This window comes from Populus nigra, chromosome 11, assembly GCF_951802175.1.
Source record: "Populus nigra chromosome 11, ddPopNigr1.1, whole genome shotgun sequence".
NCBI classification, from domain to species: domain Eukaryota; kingdom Viridiplantae; phylum Streptophyta; class Magnoliopsida; order Malpighiales; family Salicaceae; genus Populus; species Populus nigra.
In genome coordinates this window covers 14,009,785-14,032,784 of record NC_084862.1, presented here as the reverse complement: position 1 = coordinate 14,032,784, position 23,000 = coordinate 14,009,785, and the positions used below count along the sequence as shown (strand labels likewise).

The following is a 23,000-nucleotide window of genomic DNA, read 5'->3' as shown; positions in this document are numbered from 1 at the left end:
CTTGAAAAAACATCAAATCGATATATTTTTTAGTGTTTTTTTAATAATTTTAATATGTTGTGTCAAAAATAAAAATAAAAATATTTTGATATTTTTTCAAATAAAATATATTTTTAAAAAATATCTTGTACCGCAATACCAAACACCCACTTCATCAATTAAACTGATAGAATACTTAATGTAACTTCTATCCTTCAATCATATCAAAATTCATAAAACTTTTTTCACCAAAATCTAAACCTATTATACACCACATTCAATTTAAAAATTAACATAATTAGCAAATAAAAATTCAAATGAATTGATTTTATTTTTATTTCTTGCAAATTTATTGAATGAGCAATATTGTTTAGGATAATTGTCCTGAAATTAAAATTAAAATTCAATTACAAAAAGTTCCATTTATAATTTGGACAAAAGTATAGTGTGTAAATATATTGAATTATATGTTATCTTATAGGGAGACAATTGAAAGAAAAAAGTGCAGGGGGGGATTCAGGAACTCTGGAAACCTTAGGGGGCAAAATAAAATATAAATATAGTATGATTCTTTAAAGGTGAGTCACAGTCCTGCAACAAAAAGCATTTTAAGATGAGTCTTTCCCGAGCTATAATGACATGTCCTTTGTGAGTTCAAGTTATCACGGATTCTTTTCATTTCGCGCAGTGCTATTACGGTCACATCCTAACGCTGGGCTTAGGCAGTGCACTAAGGCTTATTTTCTACTTCAAACGGACTTAAGCAACTTTGTTTAGCACAACATTTCTTTAAAAAAATTCATATTAATTTAATATATATTATTTTATATTAAATATAACTTAAAATATCATATTAATTTGTAGAATTAAAATGATTCTTCGGGCTTTTTTCTTCATAAAAAAAATAAGATTCATGGATTATAAATATCTTATAAATTCTTCAAACTTTAGGTTTATAATCTTTAGTATTTACTGCATGTATATTTTCAGAATCTGTCTCTCTATAATATCATTGCATTCTCTTTCTCTCATTACAACAATACTTACTTAAGTATCTGAGAGTTTTATATTTATCATAGAGGATCTTATATAGGTTCTTGACCTACTAGCCACCTTGGCTTACCATATACTAGCTACCAATCATCTTGGTTTCTCATTTTAAGTTGTCAGCCATATTGACTAGGAAGAATGGATTGGATTTCTAAATGATTAACCGATTATTCAAAACATAAACTTTATTACTAAGTTACTTGGATTTTTTAGTACATCATCAATTAGCGTCATTTGTAGAGAACTAGTCAAAAACCATATATTTCTTTCTAAGCTTTGTTTTTAACATTTCTAGGTTATTTCATGACACACCATCATGACATATCTAAGCCAGAACGTGTGATGAATTTTCACTTGACCACAACATCATTACTGCTTGCTGCTCCCGGCGCTCATATGTAATTACACTACCAAAAAAAGCCTAAGCAAAATGATCACTAGGAGATTATTTTACCTCCACACTCGTCAAGTCCTTCCAAGGATTGCTAACGCCATTGTGATACTCGTGTACATAGTCAGTACTCTAGAAACGCTCCCTCTGGCTACCACGGGATGGAACTCAGTTACCAATCTTGTTGTTCCGCTCCAAACTCTTTGAGCTTTCTAAAGCTCAACAAATTAACTCAAGATGCATTATCTTTAATAGGAAATAAGTTTATTTTTAAAATAAAATAATAGTATCCCTATCATACAAGTTTTATTTATATATCTACAATAAGGGTTCTAGGCCTCACAAAATCTCTAGGGATTAATTTCGGATCTCCTGCCTCTCCAGTGCAATCTTGAACCAACACGATTCTTTGGTGAGGCTTTCGGGTCTAATAAAATCTCTAAGGATTAAAAGGAATGAAAACCAAACATGAAAAAAAAATGAGAATGAAATTGCAAGAAACAAATAAAATTTCTAAGTCATCTCAAACAAAAAAAAATAAAAAAAAATGGAGATCAAATTTGAGCGATGAAAAACTAAAAGAGGATAAAATTGAAAAAACTTTCCAATTTGAAGTGATTTTTCAAAATAAAACAAGTAAAACATAGATTGAATTTGAAGGGAAAAGAAATTTAAGGGTTGCTGTGATTTTTTCATGAGTAGCACGTAAACCAAGACAAATGAGAGGGAAATGAAGGGGGGAAATCAAATTAGTGTTAAACTGGACATAATCATCATACATGCATCACCCATGAAAGAAGAGAACATCGAGACGCATCAAATGACATGGCGAAACAAATTTATCCACCATCAAAGTCAACCACACGATCCACTCGAAGGCAACCGAGTGGTTGATTCGTACTATGCACACATTAGCAGCTTTTTGTTTTTTTATTTATAACTTCTATGTATCAAAAGCAACATCACTCTTGATACCAATAGTTATTTCTAAAATACCAAATTGAAATTACAAATTCACCCCCTGCAAAGATGCTTTGAGAAATATTATTTTAAGGGTGATAGAGTCATTGCATTGTTTTTTTTTTAAATAAAAAACCAAGAATACCCCCTAGCCATACCTAAGTGGAATTTTGCTTTTAAGGGTACTAAAATAAATTCACAGTAGAAAAAGTTTATAAAATGACAAAAATATCCCTCAATAATTGTAGAATAATAAATAAACCCTGTTAAAATATAAATCTACCCCTGTAAGCCATTTCAAATTAATTTTTTAGGAACAAAAGCATAATTCCATTATTATAATTCAAAGTATTAGAGTACCCATCCATGGTGTATAGGAGCCCTTTGGCTCCAGAATGGGAGGGCATGCTAGGGCAAGGATTCCATGTTTTCGTAGACAAACCAAAGTCATCACACTTATCTAGTCAAGCGTTTGATTAGAATCAACTATTTTATTGTCTCACTTGGTTAAAAGGCAACGCTAATTAATTCGATCATACTTCACATATTTCTTCTATTTTTGGGTTTTATTGCTTCAATGTATTAATATATAGCAATTGAATGTTTTCTAGCATTATCAATACAACTAAAATACATGGATTGAACCCTAAAAAAATATAATTCAACTGGTTAGATTCTAAATTTATTTTCTAAATTAGTTCGAGTCTTCTAAACCTAAAGATCACTGCAAGCTTACATGTTAATTAACTTCAGGGCCCGTGAAATTAGTCAAGGTGCGTACAAACTGACCCAAACACTCACATTAATTAAAAAAAATACATAGATCGATTTCATTGTTCGACTATTATACTGAGTTTAATAATAACAACAACAAAAAATTCAACAATCTATATACTATTTTTTTATATTCAATTTTTTTTATCCATGCAGCAATAATAACGAGAAAAATAAAATAGTATCTTCTAGTACATGTTAGTAATTTCATTTATGTTAACAAAGGTATTTGTCCAAGTTTTACACTACAGTCATGCAAAATATGTTATTAAAAATGATACAACCCGACAAGTTAATTCAATGATCTACCGACTCAAGACATGGCTTGAACAAGATTTCTTGTCACATCAGAATCAGGTGAGAATTGTTGGTCAACTTAGTAGATCAACTTCCAACCCATTCAATCTGATCAAAACTCAAATGACACATAAGTTCATATTAAAAAAAACAAACCATGTTGATTCAAGATTTTTTAAAAAACAATCTTGACTCAACCCATGATCCACACCTTGAGCCAAATCATGAGCCAAACCAGGTTTTATAACTATGGTTTTAAGTTCCTAGAAATGTGTTTCGAGGCTTTGCTTCTGCAATGAGTAATAAGATGAATGAAAATGGTATTACTGATTGTTATTATTAAGTGATCCCAGATCACGAACGCACAAGCCAGCTTAACCGAGAGCTACTGAAGTCAATTAATGCTTCAGGGCCCGTGTACATGCCGAGTGATGCGGTTGAGGGAATCTACATGAAAGGCTTTGCCGTTGGCGCAACCCTAACAGAGGATCGGTATGTGGAAAGTAGCGGTTGAAGTGCATTTAGGCACTGATTGTCATTCAGCCACCCTACTATATCAAGAACAAAAAATTCTTGTTGCCTAGGATAACAGGAGTTCATCCGATCAAATACTTGCTATTAACATTTCTGTCACCCATAAGGCATACGAACAGCCCATTTCTGCTTTCGTTTGGCACTTTCTGTGCCAAGATCAGATCTAAGCAGCTTGGAGTTGCAGGGGGTTAGCAAGCCTTGTTCAAACAAAGATTTCAGACTGCTCTTTTTCACAGTGTCAAAACGCAAAGATGAGAGTCCGGAAATATAATAAAAAAAATAAGAATCATTAGCTACATTAATAGTGGCCAGCTCATGCCTAGAAAAATTTTACAATACATAATAGCATGATCAGAACATGACTAGACTTAAATATGTAGGAGGAATTCCAGAATGACAAGACCGAGAATCACTATCTTGATATTGAAAGCTACAATTATCAATGCAATCATCCATAACTTTTTTATTTTTGAGGTGAACTTACATTTAAGATGATAAAGCTTAATTCATTAAACTGTTGCAGATAATAAATAGAGCTTTTACTTGCACATCTAACAGCTATCACAGACTACAAAGGACTAAAAAAAAGATGATAGAATATTTTGCACAGGAGTGGCGTACCAGATACAGAAGCAATCACCACATTCAGTCACAGATTAGATGGGTGCTGCACATGTTGTTCTAAAATGGCCTGTCTGATTACAACGGCTGCAATGCACAACTCGCTTCACACGACCACGATCTTCTGCTCGGACTCGCTTCTTTCTTGGACGACCAGGTGGTCGAAGGGATTTGGGTGGATTAATGACAACCTCAATAGCCTTGTTGGAATTTGGGTCCCCGTCAGACAGCTCTATCCAGAGACTTTTATCGGGAATTGGATGAATGGTTTGTGAGTAAGTCTTTCGATAAGTTGCAACAGTGAAACAACTCTCCGTAAACCGATGCACATTCTGCCTGCAAGAGAGGAGTGCAGCCACAGCATGTGCACAAGGTAAACCATATAGTTGCCAGCCTCGGCAAAGGCAACAGCGGTTCCGAATATCCACAATATTTGTTCCTTCATGAGATATAACTTCAAATTCAGCTTCGTTAGCGCGAAGCACCTGATAAGTGCGTGCACGCTCCAAAGCCTCCGCAACACGCCTCTCAGCAGAAGGCACAAGTATTGATGTCCACTGCATACTGGTCTCTCGGCGTTCATTGAACCAGGTCATTAGTTGCCTCCTAATACATTCCATCATCTGAATTATTGGAAGCCCGGATGCTTCCAAAATCCAAGTATTCAATGATTCAACTATATTGGCTGTCAAGTGTCCAAACCGAGTACCTTCAAAATAAGCAGTAGCCCACAACCGAGGGGGAATTCTTCTTATCCAATATGCAGCATCTTGTGATATCTCCTCAATCTCTAGAATTTTTGCCTCAAATTCAATGACAGTTAGAGCATGAGCAGCTTCCCACAGAAGGTTGACAAGCATTGTGTTATTGAACTCTTTGCGGAAGCTTTCACTCAAGTGACGCATGCAAAATCCATGAAAAGCAGTCGGAAAATTTGCTTCCACTCCATCTACAATGCCCTTCTGCCGGTCTGACAGAATTGTTAGCCTCGGCATGTTTTCAGTATTAATCTCAAGGAGGCTATGAAGTTCGGATAGAAACCACATCCAATTCTCTTCAGTCTCTTCATCAACAACACCAAATGCCAGGGGAAAGAGAGCTCCATCCCCATCAAAGCCAGTGGCAAGAAATAAAGTACCGAGGTACTTGCTTTTCAAAAAAGTCCTATCAAGCCCAAGGAGAGGCCGACAAGCATTCAGAAAACCATAAATCGATGCCTGAAATGATATGAAGAGACGCTGGAAGCAATTATCCGTTGGGTTACCATATACAGATGCAATACTCCCAGGATTTGTCCGTTTAACCTGGTCACAATACTGGGGAAGCAGGCGATACCCTTCTTCAAAGGATCCACGCATAGCGGCCATGATGCGTTCCTTGCCTCTCCAAGCTTGCTTGTATGATAAAGTGATGCCATGTACCCGGTGAATCTCTTCTAATATCTCCTTTGGCTTGTAATTAGGATTCTCCTTAAGCCGCTGCTCCACAGAGTTTGCAACCCATTGAACTGAAGCTTGCTGATGGCCAAGATGAGAAATTCCTCCACATGTATGGGACTCATGAATGGTCCTAATTGTGAAAGTTGGAACACCTGGAAGCTTTGCTGCATGTATGCGCCAGGGACATCCCTCACTTGCACATTTAGCTGTGAAGCGTGTCTTGTCAGATTTTATTGTCTGCATTTCAAAGTGAAGGGCAATTGCTGTATCCCTCAACGCCCTGCGGCAGCTGAAGACATCTGGGAACTCTTGCCCCACTGCAAGCTCATAATTAGGAGCTATTGAAACGGTACGGGCCTGAATAACAGGACTATGGACTATAAGCTGGGACTCCTCAATAGTCAAACCCTGAGCATGTTCCAAACCCATTTCCTGATCCTCGTCCACAGTTAGTTGCAGGTTGTCATCAAGTTCTTGGTTTTCTGAAACAACCAACTCATTGTTCTCTGATAAAGCTAACTCATGGTTCTGTACAGTAAGAGCCAGCTCATGATCTCCCTGTTCAGGTTTTCGATCAATACCTAAATTGTTCCCATGCCCATAATTGTGAACAGCTTCCCCTTCGTCATTCTGGCTCTGTCCCAAACCCATTTCATCATCATGAGGATGTCCTAAATCCAATTCATGTTCATGTGCCAAACCCAAATGATGTTCATGTGCTTGCCCCAGTTCCAAATCATGGTTCTGGCCTAGATCCAAACTGTGATCATGGCCTAGGACCAGCTGTTGATTCTGCCTGAGCCCTAGATTATGACTTTGCCCAAGTATCAGGTCATGGTTAGCCATCGAAATGAATCAATCACAATATATCAACAGCTGTAACAAATCAGCCCCCTGAACAAACTATCAATTATAAACAGATACGGTACCCTGTCAAGTGAATAGAACCATATTTTCAATAGTCCATTCAACATCATCCGCATTCATACTCAAAGCTTAAGTACAAACATGACTCACAACAAAAGTCAGATAAAAGGATGCAAACACAAAAAACATGCAAAAAAGTGAAATTAAATCAGTAAACCCACCCACCCCGGACACCCCCCCACCCCAAAAAAAAAAAAAAAAAACACAAACAAACGAGAAACTTTAAGAAGACTGTCACTTTTTTATCCCTCCTAGTAAAATTGCGATTGCAATTGTATACAAAATGAGAAAAGGAAACTATTTTTTTCTCCTGTGATAATTAAATGCAGAGTGACCATCATACATATACACACACCAAAGGAACAGACAACCTAAACTGCATTCCCAATCTTTCGCTTCTCAAAATATCATTACCACACAACCAAAAGAATTCAACACCTCCAAAGTGCCCACAGAAACATTAACTTCCATAACCTTCGCATATCAACAACATGGGAAGTGAATGTAAGAGAGACTAAGCCTAAGTCATTAATCAACAAAATTTTAATGAACCAGCCAATTAAAGGAGCTAAACAAAAACTTAACTCGGTTATAAGACCACTCCCACTTGCTAGGCATCAAAACAAGACAGGAAACCAAGTTTGAGCTTTTCATAATTGTCTTTTCTTTTAAGGTTTAACTCAATTATCTCAAAAAGCCTGAGCCATTAATGAACACCAAACTCAAAACTCAACATTTTCAGTCAGAAATCATGTCCAACTGAGAAAGAAGAAAACAACAGTCATCATTTACACATTCCCTTCCACAACTATCAGCAAAAAAAAATGATTTGAAGCAAAAACCAAAAAAAAATCCCATCAATTAAAGCACTCGTAAGAACATAATTGAGACTAAAGATACTCATAAGAAAAAATAAAAATCAAAGAACACACTGAGAGAGAGAGAGAAAAACCTCGGTACCAGGACATGAAAAAAAAACCTTTTTAATAGCAAAATAAACAAGAACGGGGTTTTGCCCAAAACTATAGGAAACATAACCCCAAACAATTACTTCAAGAGATAAACCATAACAACCCACAGAACAAAAGTCAATCAAAATTCAAAACCCTAGTTGAAAAGCAAATCAACATCCATCAGAACCCAGAAGAGAAAAAACCAACCTTCAACACAGCAAACCTGGCAAAATATGAAGTGGGCACTGATCAAAATCTGAACTTGTCGAGTGTAGGGACAAGTCCAAGAGCACAGATCGAACAAACAAATAAAATTAGGGTTAATCAATGTGTTTCGAGAAAGAAAAATTGAGGAGTAGAATTTGAAAATTGGCGGGTAAGGGAGGAGGGAGAAGATCGGGAAAATAAAAACAAAGGAAGAGAGGGAGAGTAGAAGGGCAAGGAGAAGAGAAGGGCAGAAGAGGGAGTGTAGGGTTTGTAAGGGCTGAGAAGGAAAATACAGAATTTGGGGATAAGAGAGAAAGAGGGTATTTATGTCAATGAAATTTCTTAAGGGTGTTTTTCACTTTGGGGTTTTTTGGAATTACTGTTTTTTCTTTGGGAATTTTATAATTGAAATTGAGGCTTTGTGGGTATTTACTTTGTATGGGAAGTAAGAAATCCAGGTAAGTTTTAGGGATTTCAATTTAACTTGAATTTGATAGGTATTGATATCTTTTTATAATTATTTTATTTACATATAATTAATAAAATATAAATATTATTAAATTTGGATATATATATATATATTGTTTTTTTTTCATTTTATATTGAATAACTAATAGTATAAAGATAATTAATATATAAATAGATATTCAAATGTAGATAAATACTAAATATTTGTGATGATAAAGACTAAACTTTAAAAAGTATTAAATTATTTTTATTTACATATTTGATTATTTTTATTTTAATCATATTATCAAAATATATTATTATTGTTTGTGTTGTTAAGATTTATCATTTGTGTTTTTAAAATCAAACAAACTATTTTTGTTATTGTTGCCGAGCATTATATAAACCTATTTAGATTTTAAAATAAAATGCTTTAATTTAATAAATAGTTAAATTTATTTATCTATAAATAATTCCAAAAAAGTTTTAGATTGGATAGACATTTAACAAATACAAGTGTTAATTAAGTGACAAAAGAATCAAGATGTTAATAAAAAAAAAATAAAAAATATAAAGTTTATTAAATTTATTTGGTTGTATAATGGTAGATTAATTAATATTGGATTTTTTTCAATTTTATATTTCATCAAATCTTTTAATGGTACCATAGAAAAAATTGAGTTCAACCTTTAAAATAAATAAGCTCTTAGTACAATAAACTCTTCATCTCAGCATTTGATTCTGTTTTCAAGTTATATATCAAAACATGACAAGTGTTCCTCTTCTTTCCTCCTACTGTGTTTGAAAGACATCACTTCTTGAATGATTAATGTAGTGATAGAAATTACTCAATAAGAATATCTAAATTCTCTAGAAAAATTAATATTTTCATACCAAATAATAAGATTCTTGAATGATTGAAGTATATTTTTGTATATACAGTTATATTAAAAGAAATGATATATTTAGTTTCCTCCAATATTTTATAAAATTTGAATGCCAAGAATTGAGAGAATAGCTAAATAATTTACTCATAAAGTGTTTAAACTATAATTGTGAAATTCCCTTTTAAATAATTTACTCATAAAGTGTTTAAACTTTAAACTATAATTGTGAAATTTCCTTTTAATTAATTTAATCATAGTGTTTAAACTATAATTGTGAAATTCCCTTTTGAATTAAATAGTCATACATTATCGAGAGCGTTAGCCCGCGTTTTTAAAAAATTCAAAAAACCTTTTTATTAAATTTTGTTTTAATATTTTAGATCGTTTTGATACGCTGATATTAAAAATAATTCTTAAAAAATAAAAAAAAATCATTTTAATGTATTTTAGCATGAAAAATACTTTGAAAAATAACCGCAACCATACTCCCAAACATTTATCATAGTTTTATTTGAATCATGAAATGTTTTATAATATATACTCATTAGATAGAACGGCATTTGCATGCATTATTTATGCCAGAGATGAAGCAATAGCCTCATGTAAAATAAACTAAGGCAAGTCATGTATTTTGTTAGCGAATGTTGTCGTTGGAGGTTTTTAAACATGATCCTTCAGCCCTAAGAAAAAAAGGGTTAAATTATTATTATTTTATTATTTTGAAAGCTAGATGTCGTTGTTGATATCAATTTGCATAATTCATCGGTTCAATTAGCTGATCATTAGGTTAAATATATTTATTATAATTATGATGTTTTGACTTTAAAAAATAATAATTCTTAGTGATGACCCATAGGATTTTCAATTCAACAGGTAATTAATAAACCCGACTAAATCAACCATATTTTATCGATTCGGTCTTTAATCTGATTCATCTAAAATCCTAATTTAAGCTAGGTTTGAAGTCTTAGGTCACCTGCCTTGGCATGAATTCAAGGTTTCATTAATGTTCTTGTTAGCTGATTTTTGTTTTTTTTCTAAAAAAACAATAAATATAAATTTATAAAATATCAAGTTGACTCGGTCAAAATTTAATATAATTAAAAAAAATAATTTTAAATTGATGTTGTTCAAACTTAAAAAAAAATTTAAGTGATATTGTTTATTTGAAACATAAAAAAAATATCAAATTATGAAGAATTTTTTGATAATATTATTAAACTTAATTTAATAAATTAATCTTAAAACATCATGACCCGGCTCTTTATATAATTTGAGTTTTAAATTAAATTAAATAAAAATTTAATTAATATAACCAAATCTATTTATCAGGTTCAAAAACAATCTAGAAAACTGCATTGAAAAGGCATGCATGAGGAAGGCCACCGCATTGGAGGAGGCACACGTGACTTTCTTCGAGCTCAAATGGTGGCCTTCCCTGTTGCAATTAAAATCATCTTGGCGGGTCTTCCTTTATTAACAATTCTTGATGGCGGTGTAGCTCCAACGTGGCTCCGGCGACCCTTTTTTTTTTTTTTGTGTGTCTTCTCTCCTTAGTTTCTGCCAATGATTTCTTCTCTTCTTCCATTAAGGGACAAAGAAGGCTGCATTTTTTTCTAATTTTTCAATTAAAATCCTTTTTATTTTTAATTCTTTGAAAAACAAAAAATCCAAACAATTTTTCATAAAATCCAGCATCAATCTAATAAAAAAATATTTTATTATTCTTCAAGAACCCGACATTAAACTTGTCAAAACAAACTATTAAAGCTAACCTCAAATAAAATCAATATAAATTAAAAATTTTTTAAAAAAAACCAACATAGCTGAAAGAACTAAAACAAAAATTGCACGGTTGCGAATCCAGAATGCAATTGTGTGTGGATGCAAAGTAGAATGAACAGCAGATTTCCTATCTGTGTTTTCTTAATACCCATTAATGGATCAATCCAACCTTGCGGTCAGTGATGATGTAATTTATTACACAGTAAAGTAATATTGAAACAAAAGTCAAGTTAGAAAGCCGAAAAAAAAGCAGCCACTCGTTTGCTTAGGCCCTGAACGGTTTCTCAAAGCTCCATATTTGTTGGCCGAATCCAACATGCCGACACAAGTCAAGTGAAACCCTTCCATCTCTTGTCTGAAAACAAAGAACAGCGAGACAAAGCAGAAGCCTTGGGCACTCTAGTCTGTTAGCCTTGACAATCTTACTGGTTCTGAACGTGTGATCCTTTTTTTCTTTTTAAAGTTCTAGCAGCGCATAAATGGAAGCTACTCCAATTCCTTTGCCCTCGTCCTCAAAGGAACAGAAAGATCATGGCATTCAGCTTTTGTGTGTTCGTCCTGCAATGACTTTGCTACTCCTTTTCTTCTACTTTCAGATAACTATTTTAATTTAATATTTTAAATTTTTATATGAAAACCATAACAACCCACTGAATATATGAGATTGGGGTAAATTGATATCCATAGTTAATTTCACAGCAATGTTATGACAAAATTTCTTATTTCTAGGAAAATACGGTTTCAATAATGACAATAAAAAGAAAAATAGCAACTAGATTAAACTTTTTTATAACAAATTAACCTTGCTGACACAGGTTTTCAAAGAGGCATTTGATCGGTTGTGCTTTCTAATTCAAAATATTAATAATGACTAAAAAGACTATATTTTAAATATTTTATTTTCAAAATTTTGTACTTTACAATACATATTTTCTTAAATAATATATCTTGGAGGATTTAACTTGCCAAATATCTATAATTATCATATATTTTAGTTCCTAATTAATCTGTGCCTTTAATGGTGAGCTATTACAACATAAAACAATATTAATTAATATGTTGGCAATATGATTTTATAGCATATGATATTGGATATTGGAAATTTTAGTATCATGATTTATTGACTATCTTGTTCATAAAACTATCAATATCTAGTAACTTAGAGTTAAGTTTGTAAGAAAAAAATTTACATTACTTGTATTTTTGAAAAATAAAATCATAATATTTGGGGATAATATGTCATTTTCCTTGTGTATTTTCTTTATAAATATAAAGAAATTCCATTTTGAAATTGTTATTTTCTTAAGATTCAAATAAAATATATGAAACACATTATATATATATATATATATTTCACAGCAATGTTATATCTACCTGGACCACCCACTGAAATTTTCATGTCCAGCAGCCCATCAATATCGCAAGCTTGCAGGATCACTTGATTATTTCAAATCTCATGTGCCAACCCTATCCTAAATCCTTGTCCTATGATAGGATCATCCATTGGAAAGATTCTCCACGAGCCCCAAAAATCTGACAATTAAAAAGAATTTTGATTGAAATTTCTTTGTTTAAAATTATTGGTTGTAATTAATTGATGATTAATGTGAATATTAAAAGACTATTTGTAACCCTTTGAATTAAATTTAATTTAGTAATTTTAATGAAATCTTATGTTAAAAAGTATTTTAAGTGTCAAGAATTGAATTTTAGATGGAATTTAATTTCTAAAATTAGTATAAAAATAAATTAGATGTCAACTATTCTAATCTATTACACTAGAAAGGAACAAATTAATGTTAAAATTAACTTTTATTTTTAACATGTATTTATCCTTCTCTTTTTTTGAAAGATGGAATAAAATAAAGGTGGTAAGGGTAATATAGAAAATAAAATAAATTGAATTTTATCTCTTCCAAACATGTGAATTTAATTTATTTATTAAATGAGTTTAAATTGAATTTAATTACAACACAAAATTTAATTACTATTTATTGTGTCTGTCTTTTTTTTAGAATGGATTCTATATATAATGTAATTAATATAATTAATATAATATTACTATTGCTAGTTATTCTACATGCACCATAATATAATTAACTTTGTTCAATTAATATTTGTATTCCTTTTTATTTTTTATTTTTTGAAAAAACCTGAATTCAAACTCTCCTTAGTAACACCTAGGAAAATGAATTAAATGTATTTTTCTTAACAAAGTTCATCTTTTCCTTCAATTCCAGTATACTTAACAATCAAAGTCAAACTTCTTAACCAATCAACAGTGCCCATAATGTTAGAATTTTCACTTTAATAGAAGTTTGTAATGAAATAGCAGGAAGGGAACTTTATCCCATATTCAAAATAGTAAGGACTTAATTGCTATTTATGAAAACCATGGGGTTGAATTGAAAGAAATCATAGTTATAATTAAAAACCTTATGATTAAACAATGTCTTGAACAATTGTGAAAATAATGTGTTTTTTAATATGTGTTTGGTATCAAAATATTGTGAAAATATACCTTTTCAATTGAAAATATATTAAAATAATATTTTTTTATTTTTAAAATTAGTATATCAAAATCATAAAAAAAAATCTAAGAAAAAAAATTAATCTGATATTTTTCCTGGTAAAATAATTATTTAAAAAATATTTTAAAAAATACAAGCTATCATAAGATCTAAAACTCATTAAATTTACTACTTGATAACATTTATTTTAAACATATTGGGGTTGAGTGATGTTTATTTAAGAAAAGTTTGAATGAGTTAAACGAGTTTTTTTAATAAAAATAAGCATTACTTTTATTTTACTATTAAATCAGGTTTTGAAATTTTACAAGCACGTCAATTTTCTATGAGGTCGGTCTACTAGCACCAGCCAAGCCTAGGATCATGTTCAAAAAGTCTAAAAGTTGTTGTTTTGAAATTGTCTTTATTTTTTTTTTTATCTAGACAAGATTCAAAATGTTATTTGAAGTCAATTTAGTTACTATTTAAACAATTTATATATTATCTTTAAGAGAATTAAGAATTGTTGATAATCAGAATCTATCAACTTTATTTCTATTTCATCATACAAGAATCATAACATTTAAAAGCTCCTAAATCTCTTACTCCACATCAGAAGTAGTGAATAATCTTCCGGAGACATCGGAGATATGTTCTTAAATCCATGAAAGAAATTGGAGTACATATCAAGGACGTGACGCCATGAGAACCGGTAATTTTTTTTTTAGTAAAGGCTATCTCACTACAAGCCTAAATAAAACAGTTTCGACAGTTAGTTTTCGCGGGAATCTTCGCTCTTCTGTGATACTACTATTTGATAAGCCTATGCCAAAAAAGTCTCCTTTCAACTTTAATTTTTACAAAGGGCAATACTTTCGGTCTGTTGTCTCTTTTCAACTGAGCCCCACTTTTAGGTTCATGGTCGGCGTGGATTTCCACTCTTGTTTTCTCTTTAAACATTTTAAAATTGTCTACATCTGAAGGCAACGTGCACTGTTGTATCCACATCCAAATACTTCAAGAATTAAAAAAGAAGAAGAAGGAGCTGTCTTGTTTTTGTTTTCTTCTGTGTCTGTGTTTCTGTTACATGGGATTTGTTTCTTTGATTTGACTCTCTGGCTCTGAATTCTTGGATTCTTTACGTGAACAGGTCAGTTTGTTAAACTTTGACTTTGGTTTTTATGTTTTGATCATAATTTATGTTATGTTTGTCTTTTCAATCTTGTTATGAGATTTTTGTTCCGCGTTTTAATCTGCTGTGGATCTTAAATTAATCGCTTTTGATTTCTGATTCATGCTGCAAGTTCAGATATTGATGCCCTAATTGTTTACTTTTAGCTTCTTAGCTTTGGCTGTCTATCTTTTGGTACTTACATTTTCTAATTTTGGCTAATATTTTTTTTTATAGTAAGCTCTTAATTTGGGTTCTAAAAATGGGGTTTTGTGGTTGTTGATGCTGTGAAAATGGGAAGTTTTTCCTTTATTGAGATGGCTAGTTAGGTCTGGTTTAGCACATAAACTGGACTTTTTCATGCTTTTTTTTTTTTTCTGGTACATAGGTATGTGTCTTTTTCTTTGAATTTGTCTTTTCTTGTCAAGTTTAGGAGTGCAAGTTAGTATTGTCTTCCATTGATTTAGAACTTTCTTCCAAATTATCAAAAGAAGGGAAAAAACACTGATCTTTTACCTCAGCATGCAAGATCGATTTGGATTCTGAATCAGATTATAAGTTTTTGTCTTGAATTTGAATTTGGTCTTCTAGCTTCTGTGTGGAAACATGTCTATAATGTTCTTGGAGCACTGAGTTTGTCTTTTCTTGTTAAGGTTAGGAGTGCAAATTAGTATATTGTCATTTGGAACTTTCTTCCAAATCATCAAAAGAAAGGAAAAAAGACTGATCTTTTACTTCAAAGTATAAGTTCGATTTGGATTCTGATAAGTTTTTGTCTTGAATTTGGTCTGCTAGCTTGTATGGAAACATGTCTACGATGTTCTTGGAGCACTGAGTTTCCATTTTCTTGTAATGATTTTCTGATTTTCTTCTGAGGCAGAGGTGTATGCTGTATTTTTCATGGCTATATATGTGTCACAACTCACAAGAAGTGTCTATTTATGTGCTCAAATTTCAGAATTTAGTTTATTAACTTCTAGTTGATGCTGTATGTCAAGAATTTCTGGTATTTTCCCCCTATTAGAATGCATCTATGTTTAATTTCTAATTTAGGTTCTGTGGGAGGTGCATCCAGCAAGTGCTCACTTAATCTCTCCCAGGTTTTAGTCACGTCTTGTTTACTGACTTTTGATGTTGAACAGCCATCAGATTTCTAATTTCCATAGCTCCTTTACGTGAAATGATTGTATTTTAGTTGCGAGCAGTTCTTTTGCATGTTTTCATCTCGAGATTGTTTTTTCTTCGGAATGTCAGCTTGCTGCATTGTAAACAGTACTTCATGTGGCTTCACAAACACACAAAAATTACTGAAAAAATGAGGTCTTTAACCCTTTTTATATTATCAGTTTCAGGTCTCCAATATTCTTCAGGTTGATTGCAGTTTCGAATCTTGCTTTGGATTCTTGAGCATTTTGGGAGGGTCGGTGTTGCTTCTCGTTTGATTAATCAATATCTCATTCCAGAAATTTCTAACCCTGCTGGAGCATGGCTATCAGCGCGGTTTCATCTGTTAAATCAAAGAAGAGGTCCTGGAGTATCAGCCCTGCATTGACATCTGCTGCTTTGGAATGGTTGCTAATGTGCATGCTCTTCATCAATGCTATATTCTCGTATTTAATTACAAAATTTGCATGTCAATGGGAGTTGCAAACCCCGTGTTTGCTATGCTCAAGACTGGATCATATTTTGGGCTCTAAAAAGTTGAAATATTATTGGGATTTGATCTGTGGCAATCATAAGTTAGAGATCTCATCCTTAGTTTTCTGTCACGCTCACAATAATCTTGTCAATGTCCATGGAATGTGTGAAAATTGCCTTTTCTCATTTGCCACAACCAATAAGTCCAATGCTGAAACGTATAGGTTGTTGGTGGGGAAGTTGGGGGAGGATTCTAGCTTTGTTTTAGATCAGGACTCACTACTTGATGGTCATAGTTCAGTTGCTAGACAATGTTCTTGTTGCAATGAACCATGGATTCCAAGAGGATATTGCCAAAAGCTGATGCGGGCTATATCAGTTGATTCTGGGGCTGCTGATCTTGATGTCCCTTTATCAGGTGCTATTAAACATGACTGCAGCAACCTGAAGAAGAGTAAACAATCTATACCCATCAGAAGTACTCGACAGAAAACTAGTGGGTTTGATCATTTATCTCATGTAGGGTACACCGAACTTAAGTTCAACTCTGATACTGAATCTGAAGTCATGTTGTCTGATGATGATGGCAAAAATGCTGTACACGAAGATATTTCAGTTGGATACGTGAAGCCAGAACCTTGCACTACCAGTCTACTCGATGATTCTGTTACTGAGAAACTGATCGATCCAGTTTCTTCACCTGAGCCTTCAATTTTGGCTTCAAAGGTGCAATCAGATGCTATCAACTCGCATACTGTCACAGCAATAGCATCTAGAGTTCCTATTGAGCATGATTTGGAGGAGCTTAATTGGCAACAAGCTGATTGCAAGGCTGATTCCTCTACACCTCCTGAGCTCATTTCCCATGATAACGTTCCTCCATCACCAATTGCCAGTGACAGCCCTCAAAAAGCATCAAAAGAAAGAGAGATTATTTCTCTAGATGAAGTTCCTCAATCATCAAATGCGAAAGAAACTCCACCGGAAGCATCAGATGAGAACAGGATTATTTCAGTAGACAGTGTTCGTCCATCAACAGAGAGGATAAATCCTGACAAACTTTCACAGGAGAGCGAGCTCATTTCGCTTGTTGATTTCCTTCCATCAACAAATGGAGCAGAAACTCCTGTTCAAGGATTAAAAGAGAGCTGTAAGTTCGTACTCCTCCTCCTACAGGACTTCTATTGGTATTTCTGTTATTAGCAAAGGTTGCACTTTGATAATTTCATTTTGCAGAACTACAAAGGGCCTCAACTATTGTGGATGGTGCTAATTCATATTTTGGTAACCTTTCGTTGCTTTGTTGTTACATTATACAGGTGTATCCAGAGAAGAGGAAACTTGGCAGACATCTGTGACAGGCGGTGAGGATCTCTGCAAGGGAGAAAGTCAGCCAGCTAGAAGAACTGACACAGCTTCAGAAATAAACCCTAGTTCTAGTGACAATGGTCAGCAATTTGCAAACTTATTGGATCTCAGTGATGCTTATAAGTTAGCTGTTGGGAATAGGGAAAGGCAGTTGTCTGGTGTTCTTGCTGAACAAAGGGCTGTAAAGGATACTTCAAGACTTAGCGAAGATTTGAAGCTTTTACTCTCACAACTCTCTGCTGCTAGAGAGCAGTCAATGAATGATATGAGTCCTAGAGTCCCTATGAGTCCCAGAGTACCTATTAGTCCTAAATTATCTATTAACAGTGACGAAGTAAAGACTTCTGATGCTTCTAGTATCATAGGAATGCAAATTCTTCAAAAGCGAATCACGCTAGAAAGAAATGAGTCTGGTCTATCTTTGGATGGAAGTATTGTCAGTGAAATTGAAGGTGAAAGTGACATTGATCGGTTAAAACGGCAGGTTGAGCATGATAAGAAATTGCTGAGTGCTTTGTACAAAGAACTGGAGGAAGAAAGGAACGCATCCACAATTGCTGTAAATCAAGCTATGGCCATGATTACTCGAATACAGGAAGAGAAGGCAACACTCCACATGGAAGCTCTGCAGAGCCTAAGAATGATGGAGGAGCAAGCTGAGTATGATATGGAAGCATTGCAAAAAACGAATGACCTTCTCACAGAAAAGGAGAAAGAGGTCCAAGATCTAGAAGAGGAACTTGAGTTTTATAGGAGTAAGTTCCCCAACGAAGCAATCTTTGAGACACCAATTTCTGACAGAAAGGCAACAGGTACGAGAGCGGATCACTCTGAAGCTGGATGTATAGAAGATAGTGCAAGCACCAGTAAAAACTCAGTTGAAGAAAAACAAGTTGAAGGAACGAACACGTCACTTGCGGATAAGAATATCATTTCTGTGAATAGTTCATTGCTTGATTTTGAAGATGAAAAGTCGTATATCACACAAAGTCTGAAGAAGTTGAAAAGGAAGCTTCATCTATTTTCTAATAATGGACTAAGCTTAGAGTTGATCAACAGTGAATATTCAGGAGACAAGGAAAATGACATGAGGGATCTGAATAGCAAAGTGGGAGCTGAACAGAATGGTGGGGCAGAAGAGAGTAAATTATCAATGACCGATAGAAGAAATGAGCCTGTTCAAGGACCCTTACTAGAGAAATCTTTAGGTTCTACTCAAGAAATTGATCTAAATTCTCTAGTAAATGAAGTTTCTGATCTAAGTCAGAAGGTGGAAGCTCTTGAGGCAGACCAGAATTTCCTTGAGCACAGCATTAACTCAATCAGATATGGAGAGGAAGGGCTTCAATTCATTCAGGAGATAGCTTCTCACCTGAAAGGATTGCGAAAGATCGGGATACAACAAAGAGAGCAAATCACTGCTTAAGGCTTTTGTATACAACAAACGATAAATGTGAGTACTCCAATGAGTTCTTCCTTTGCAGTAGAGACATTTGATTCCGAGTTCCTCTGATTGTGCAGCTCATTCATGCTTTTGTGCTTTCATTTACCAGGTACTCAGTTATGCGAAAAGACACATCGATACGCCGGAATGTAAAGAAAAATTGCCGAACATGGTGATGAAGATTGGCAATCAAGTGTACAGTCTCACAAGGTTGTTTTCTCTTTGGACAAAATCCATAGGATTGAATGTCAGAGCAGTGTCATTTCCTATAATTCCTTGGTTTGCAGTGATCACAAGTTACCAGTCCACTGCTCGCTTCAAACATGAGCTTGTTGGGGGGGGGGGGGGGGGGGGGGGTTCTTGATTTTTGTGATTTTGAGTGTGATTAGTGAATGCATAGTACCATAGTTGATTTTTGTGTGGATATTGTTGACCATTCAAATAATACAAAAGTTTTTTTAAAAAAAAAAACATGTCAATATGATTTGTATGTAAATTTGGCAAAACTTGGTTGCACCGCCCAGTCGAACACCCTAAATCAAGGGCATCATGATCCAAAACAAAAGGTTTTCCAATTTATATTTGCTATTACAATGTCAAGCTAGGCATTTTCTATTCATGGAAGAAACAAAGAAGGAAGAGCTAGGCGAAGCCAGAGTCCCCTGGACTGATCTTCCAAAAGAACTTTTGCTACATATAGCAGAACTTCTAAAAACTTGCATAGACATCTTCCGATTCCTTTGACAGGTTTCTGCAAAACATACATGTGAATTTCTCGAACTTCCACAACTCTGTCAAGTTTGTGGTCTCACGAGTCAGGAAAGAACCTGCAAGTGCAGCCATTGTCCTTTTTGAAACAATGAGTTCTTCTACAGTTCAAGGACAATCAAAGCAACAGTTCAGATTCTTCCTCCAAGGGCTGGCTGATGTGTGTGTTGGAGAATTTTCTGCGAACAACTCTTTCTTGAATCAACAATGGCTGAACATTATGATCATGCAATTTGTAAAGAAATCCCTGTTGAATACAGCATGCTGAACCTTTCAGCATCCGTAGTTGGTAAAGCAGAAAGGGCAATCCTGTGATGTTGATTACGCTGGAATGCTATTGAAGATCCATCAAAAGTCTATCCATTTCTGTTCCTGCTTAAGATGATGTAGGATGTAAAGGGAACTGCATCTATTATAGGGAAGATTGTTGGAGGGCAAGGCTCTGTTGCATTTTAAAAAAATAGGTTTAAGAAAAAACTATAAATTATAGTTTTTTTTAAAAAATAAAATTTCAAAAAATAATTTTTAATAAAAATAATTAGCCAAACATTTTCAATTATATGATTAGAGTAAAACACAGAATATATCACAAAAACAAACCGAATCTTAGATCGGTTTACAGGCATGACAATGTAAACTTGCTAGTGTCCTAGGTACAGCTTAGAGGCTGCATGGTAGTTTTCAAATAATTTCTTTTCTTATATGAGATTTATAAATAACTTCCATATATTTAATAATTTTTTAAGAATTAATAGTGTTATAACATCCACTAATTAATTAATTCCCTCTTCAATTGAGTGTTCCTATTAATTAATTCACTTTGAAATAATAAAATCAGTTTAAGCTCACTTAAAAATACTAAAGTTATAAAAAATAAAAAAGAATAGTATGGTAGTTAAAAGAAAACGCTATTTTTCTTGATTTTCTATATTTAAATCTTGGGTTTGAGAAATTTATTAAATTTTTATTCGATATAAAAAATATGTTTTTAAAATTTTTTAATAATAAAATTTAGTTTTTCTTAAATAATAATAATAATAATAATAATAATAATAATAATAATAATAATAATAATAATAATAATAATAATAATAATAATCAATGCATCACTTTTTATAACCTTAGCTTAAACATTAATTATTATTAATTAATTAACAATAAACTAAAACATGGGGGGGTGGCCCCCCTGTTTTGGTGTGGCCTGAAAAAATTATCTATTTTTGTTTTATTTTGCTCCTTGAATTTTTTTAATTAATATTTTTTTAACTTTATTTTTTAATATTAATTTTATTTTTATTGGGCTATCTTACTCATAACATGAATCGTGAGATAAACTGACTAGTTAGGTTTTTTTTCTTATATTTTTTTTATTTCATCATTTAATATTTAGTTAATTGAGAATTAGGTTTCATTATTTTTTTTTTATTGAGTTAATTTGGTCTCATGATTCGAGAATAGTGTTTAACGGATTAATCTAAGTTGACTCGGGTTCTTTTTTGTATTTGTTTTTAATTGAGATTTTTTTTAATTTTATCATTTAATACTGGATCGGTTGAGAATTGAGTTTCATAATTTATTTTGATTGTTTTATATATGGATATTTTGGTTTCATGATCAGGGTTGCAAGTTTTGATATTTTAATCTCAATTAAACCAAGTTATTTTTTTTAGTTTTTTTTATAAGAGGTTATCTTAGTCTTATGTCCTTAAACATTGGATTTGCTTTTTACTGGGTTATTATCGTCTCATGACCCTGGTTGTGAATTTGATAGGTTAATCTAGTTAACTCAGTTTTTTTTATTTGACTTTCCTCTTCTAATTTCATCATTTAATATTATGTTTGATTGAGAATTATACTTCTAATTTATTTCGGTTTGATTTTTATGAGTTTATCTCGACTTTATGACTCGAGAATAATGCTTAGCAGGTTAACCTATAATGACTTGACTTAATTTTTGTGTCATTTTTTTTTAATTAAAATTTTTACAAATTTTATCGTCCAACATTGGTCTGATAGGATTGATTGAGAGTTAAACTTTTATAATTTATTTTCATTTATTTTTTATGGGATTATATTAGTCTTATGATCAAAGTCATGAATTTGACAAGTTAATTCGAATTATGTCATTTTTTTTGTTTTTTCATATGAGGTTATCTCGGTCCCATAACCCGAGTCATGAGTTTAGAGGGTTGATTTGAGTTGTTTTTTATGTTTTTTTAATTGATTTTATTTTGTAATCTTATCTTTCAATATTGAATTGATCGATAATTAAACTTCGTAATTTATTTTAATTTTTTTTTCTATATGGTTATTTCGGTCTTATGAATCGAGTTGTGGGTTTAACAGATTAACTCGGGTTGTTTTTTTAGGTCACTTTTTAATTGATTTTTTTTAATTTTATTTTTCAACATTGAGCTGATTGGAAATTAGGCTTTATAATTTGTCTTGATTTATTTTCTATGAAATTATCATAATCTCATAACTCGAGTAATAAATTTAACATATTAACTCAGATTGATACATATCAATATAATATGTTGTTATTTTAATATTAAAAAAGTTATCATCTTAAGATTTTTTTTAATAAAACTATGTTTTTTCATATTATTCAACTTGTTTTTAGATTGTAAAGTCAACTAAATCACATTAAATCAACCTTTACATAATTTAATTTTTTTTACTAAAAATTATTAATAATATTTAAATATTTTTTTAATATTTTAAAAAATTTATCTCGAATTACAGTATAACACGATGAATAATATACTGTATACCATACCCAAACATAAATTATTTTCTTTTAAAAAGGAAAAAAAAAAGACTAACAAAAAAATAAAATAAAAAGAACTC

At 32.4% G+C, this 23,000-nt stretch overlaps 2 protein-coding genes across 2 annotated transcripts; one reads left to right on the top strand and one right to left on the bottom strand.

The window, feature by feature from the left end:
- Positions 1–4,421: 4,421 nt before the first annotated feature.
- Positions 4,422–8,437, bottom strand: LOC133668510 (uncharacterized). The gene is made up of 2 exons (XM_062088415.1): positions 8,133–8,437; positions 4,422–6,975 (listed from the first exon to the last, which is right to left on the bottom strand). Exon 2 carries the CDS (start codon positions 6,889–6,891, stop codon positions 4,642–4,644), a length of 2,250 nt encoding a protein of 749 aa, XP_061944399.1. The 5' UTR covers positions 6,892–6,975; positions 8,133–8,437; the 3' UTR covers positions 4,422–4,641.
- Positions 8,438–14,729: 6,292 nt separating this feature from the next.
- On the top strand, positions 14,730–19,668 carry LOC133668525 (myosin-binding protein 1). Its single transcript, XM_062088431.1, has 4 exons — positions 14,730–14,911; positions 16,279–17,720; positions 17,890–19,391; positions 19,492–19,668. Exons 2-3 carry the CDS (start codon positions 16,418–16,420, stop codon positions 19,362–19,364), a joined length of 2,778 nt encoding a protein of 925 aa, XP_061944415.1. The 5' UTR covers positions 14,730–14,911; positions 16,279–16,417; the 3' UTR covers positions 19,365–19,391; positions 19,492–19,668.
- The last annotated feature ends 3,332 nt before the right edge of the window (positions 19,669–23,000 follow it).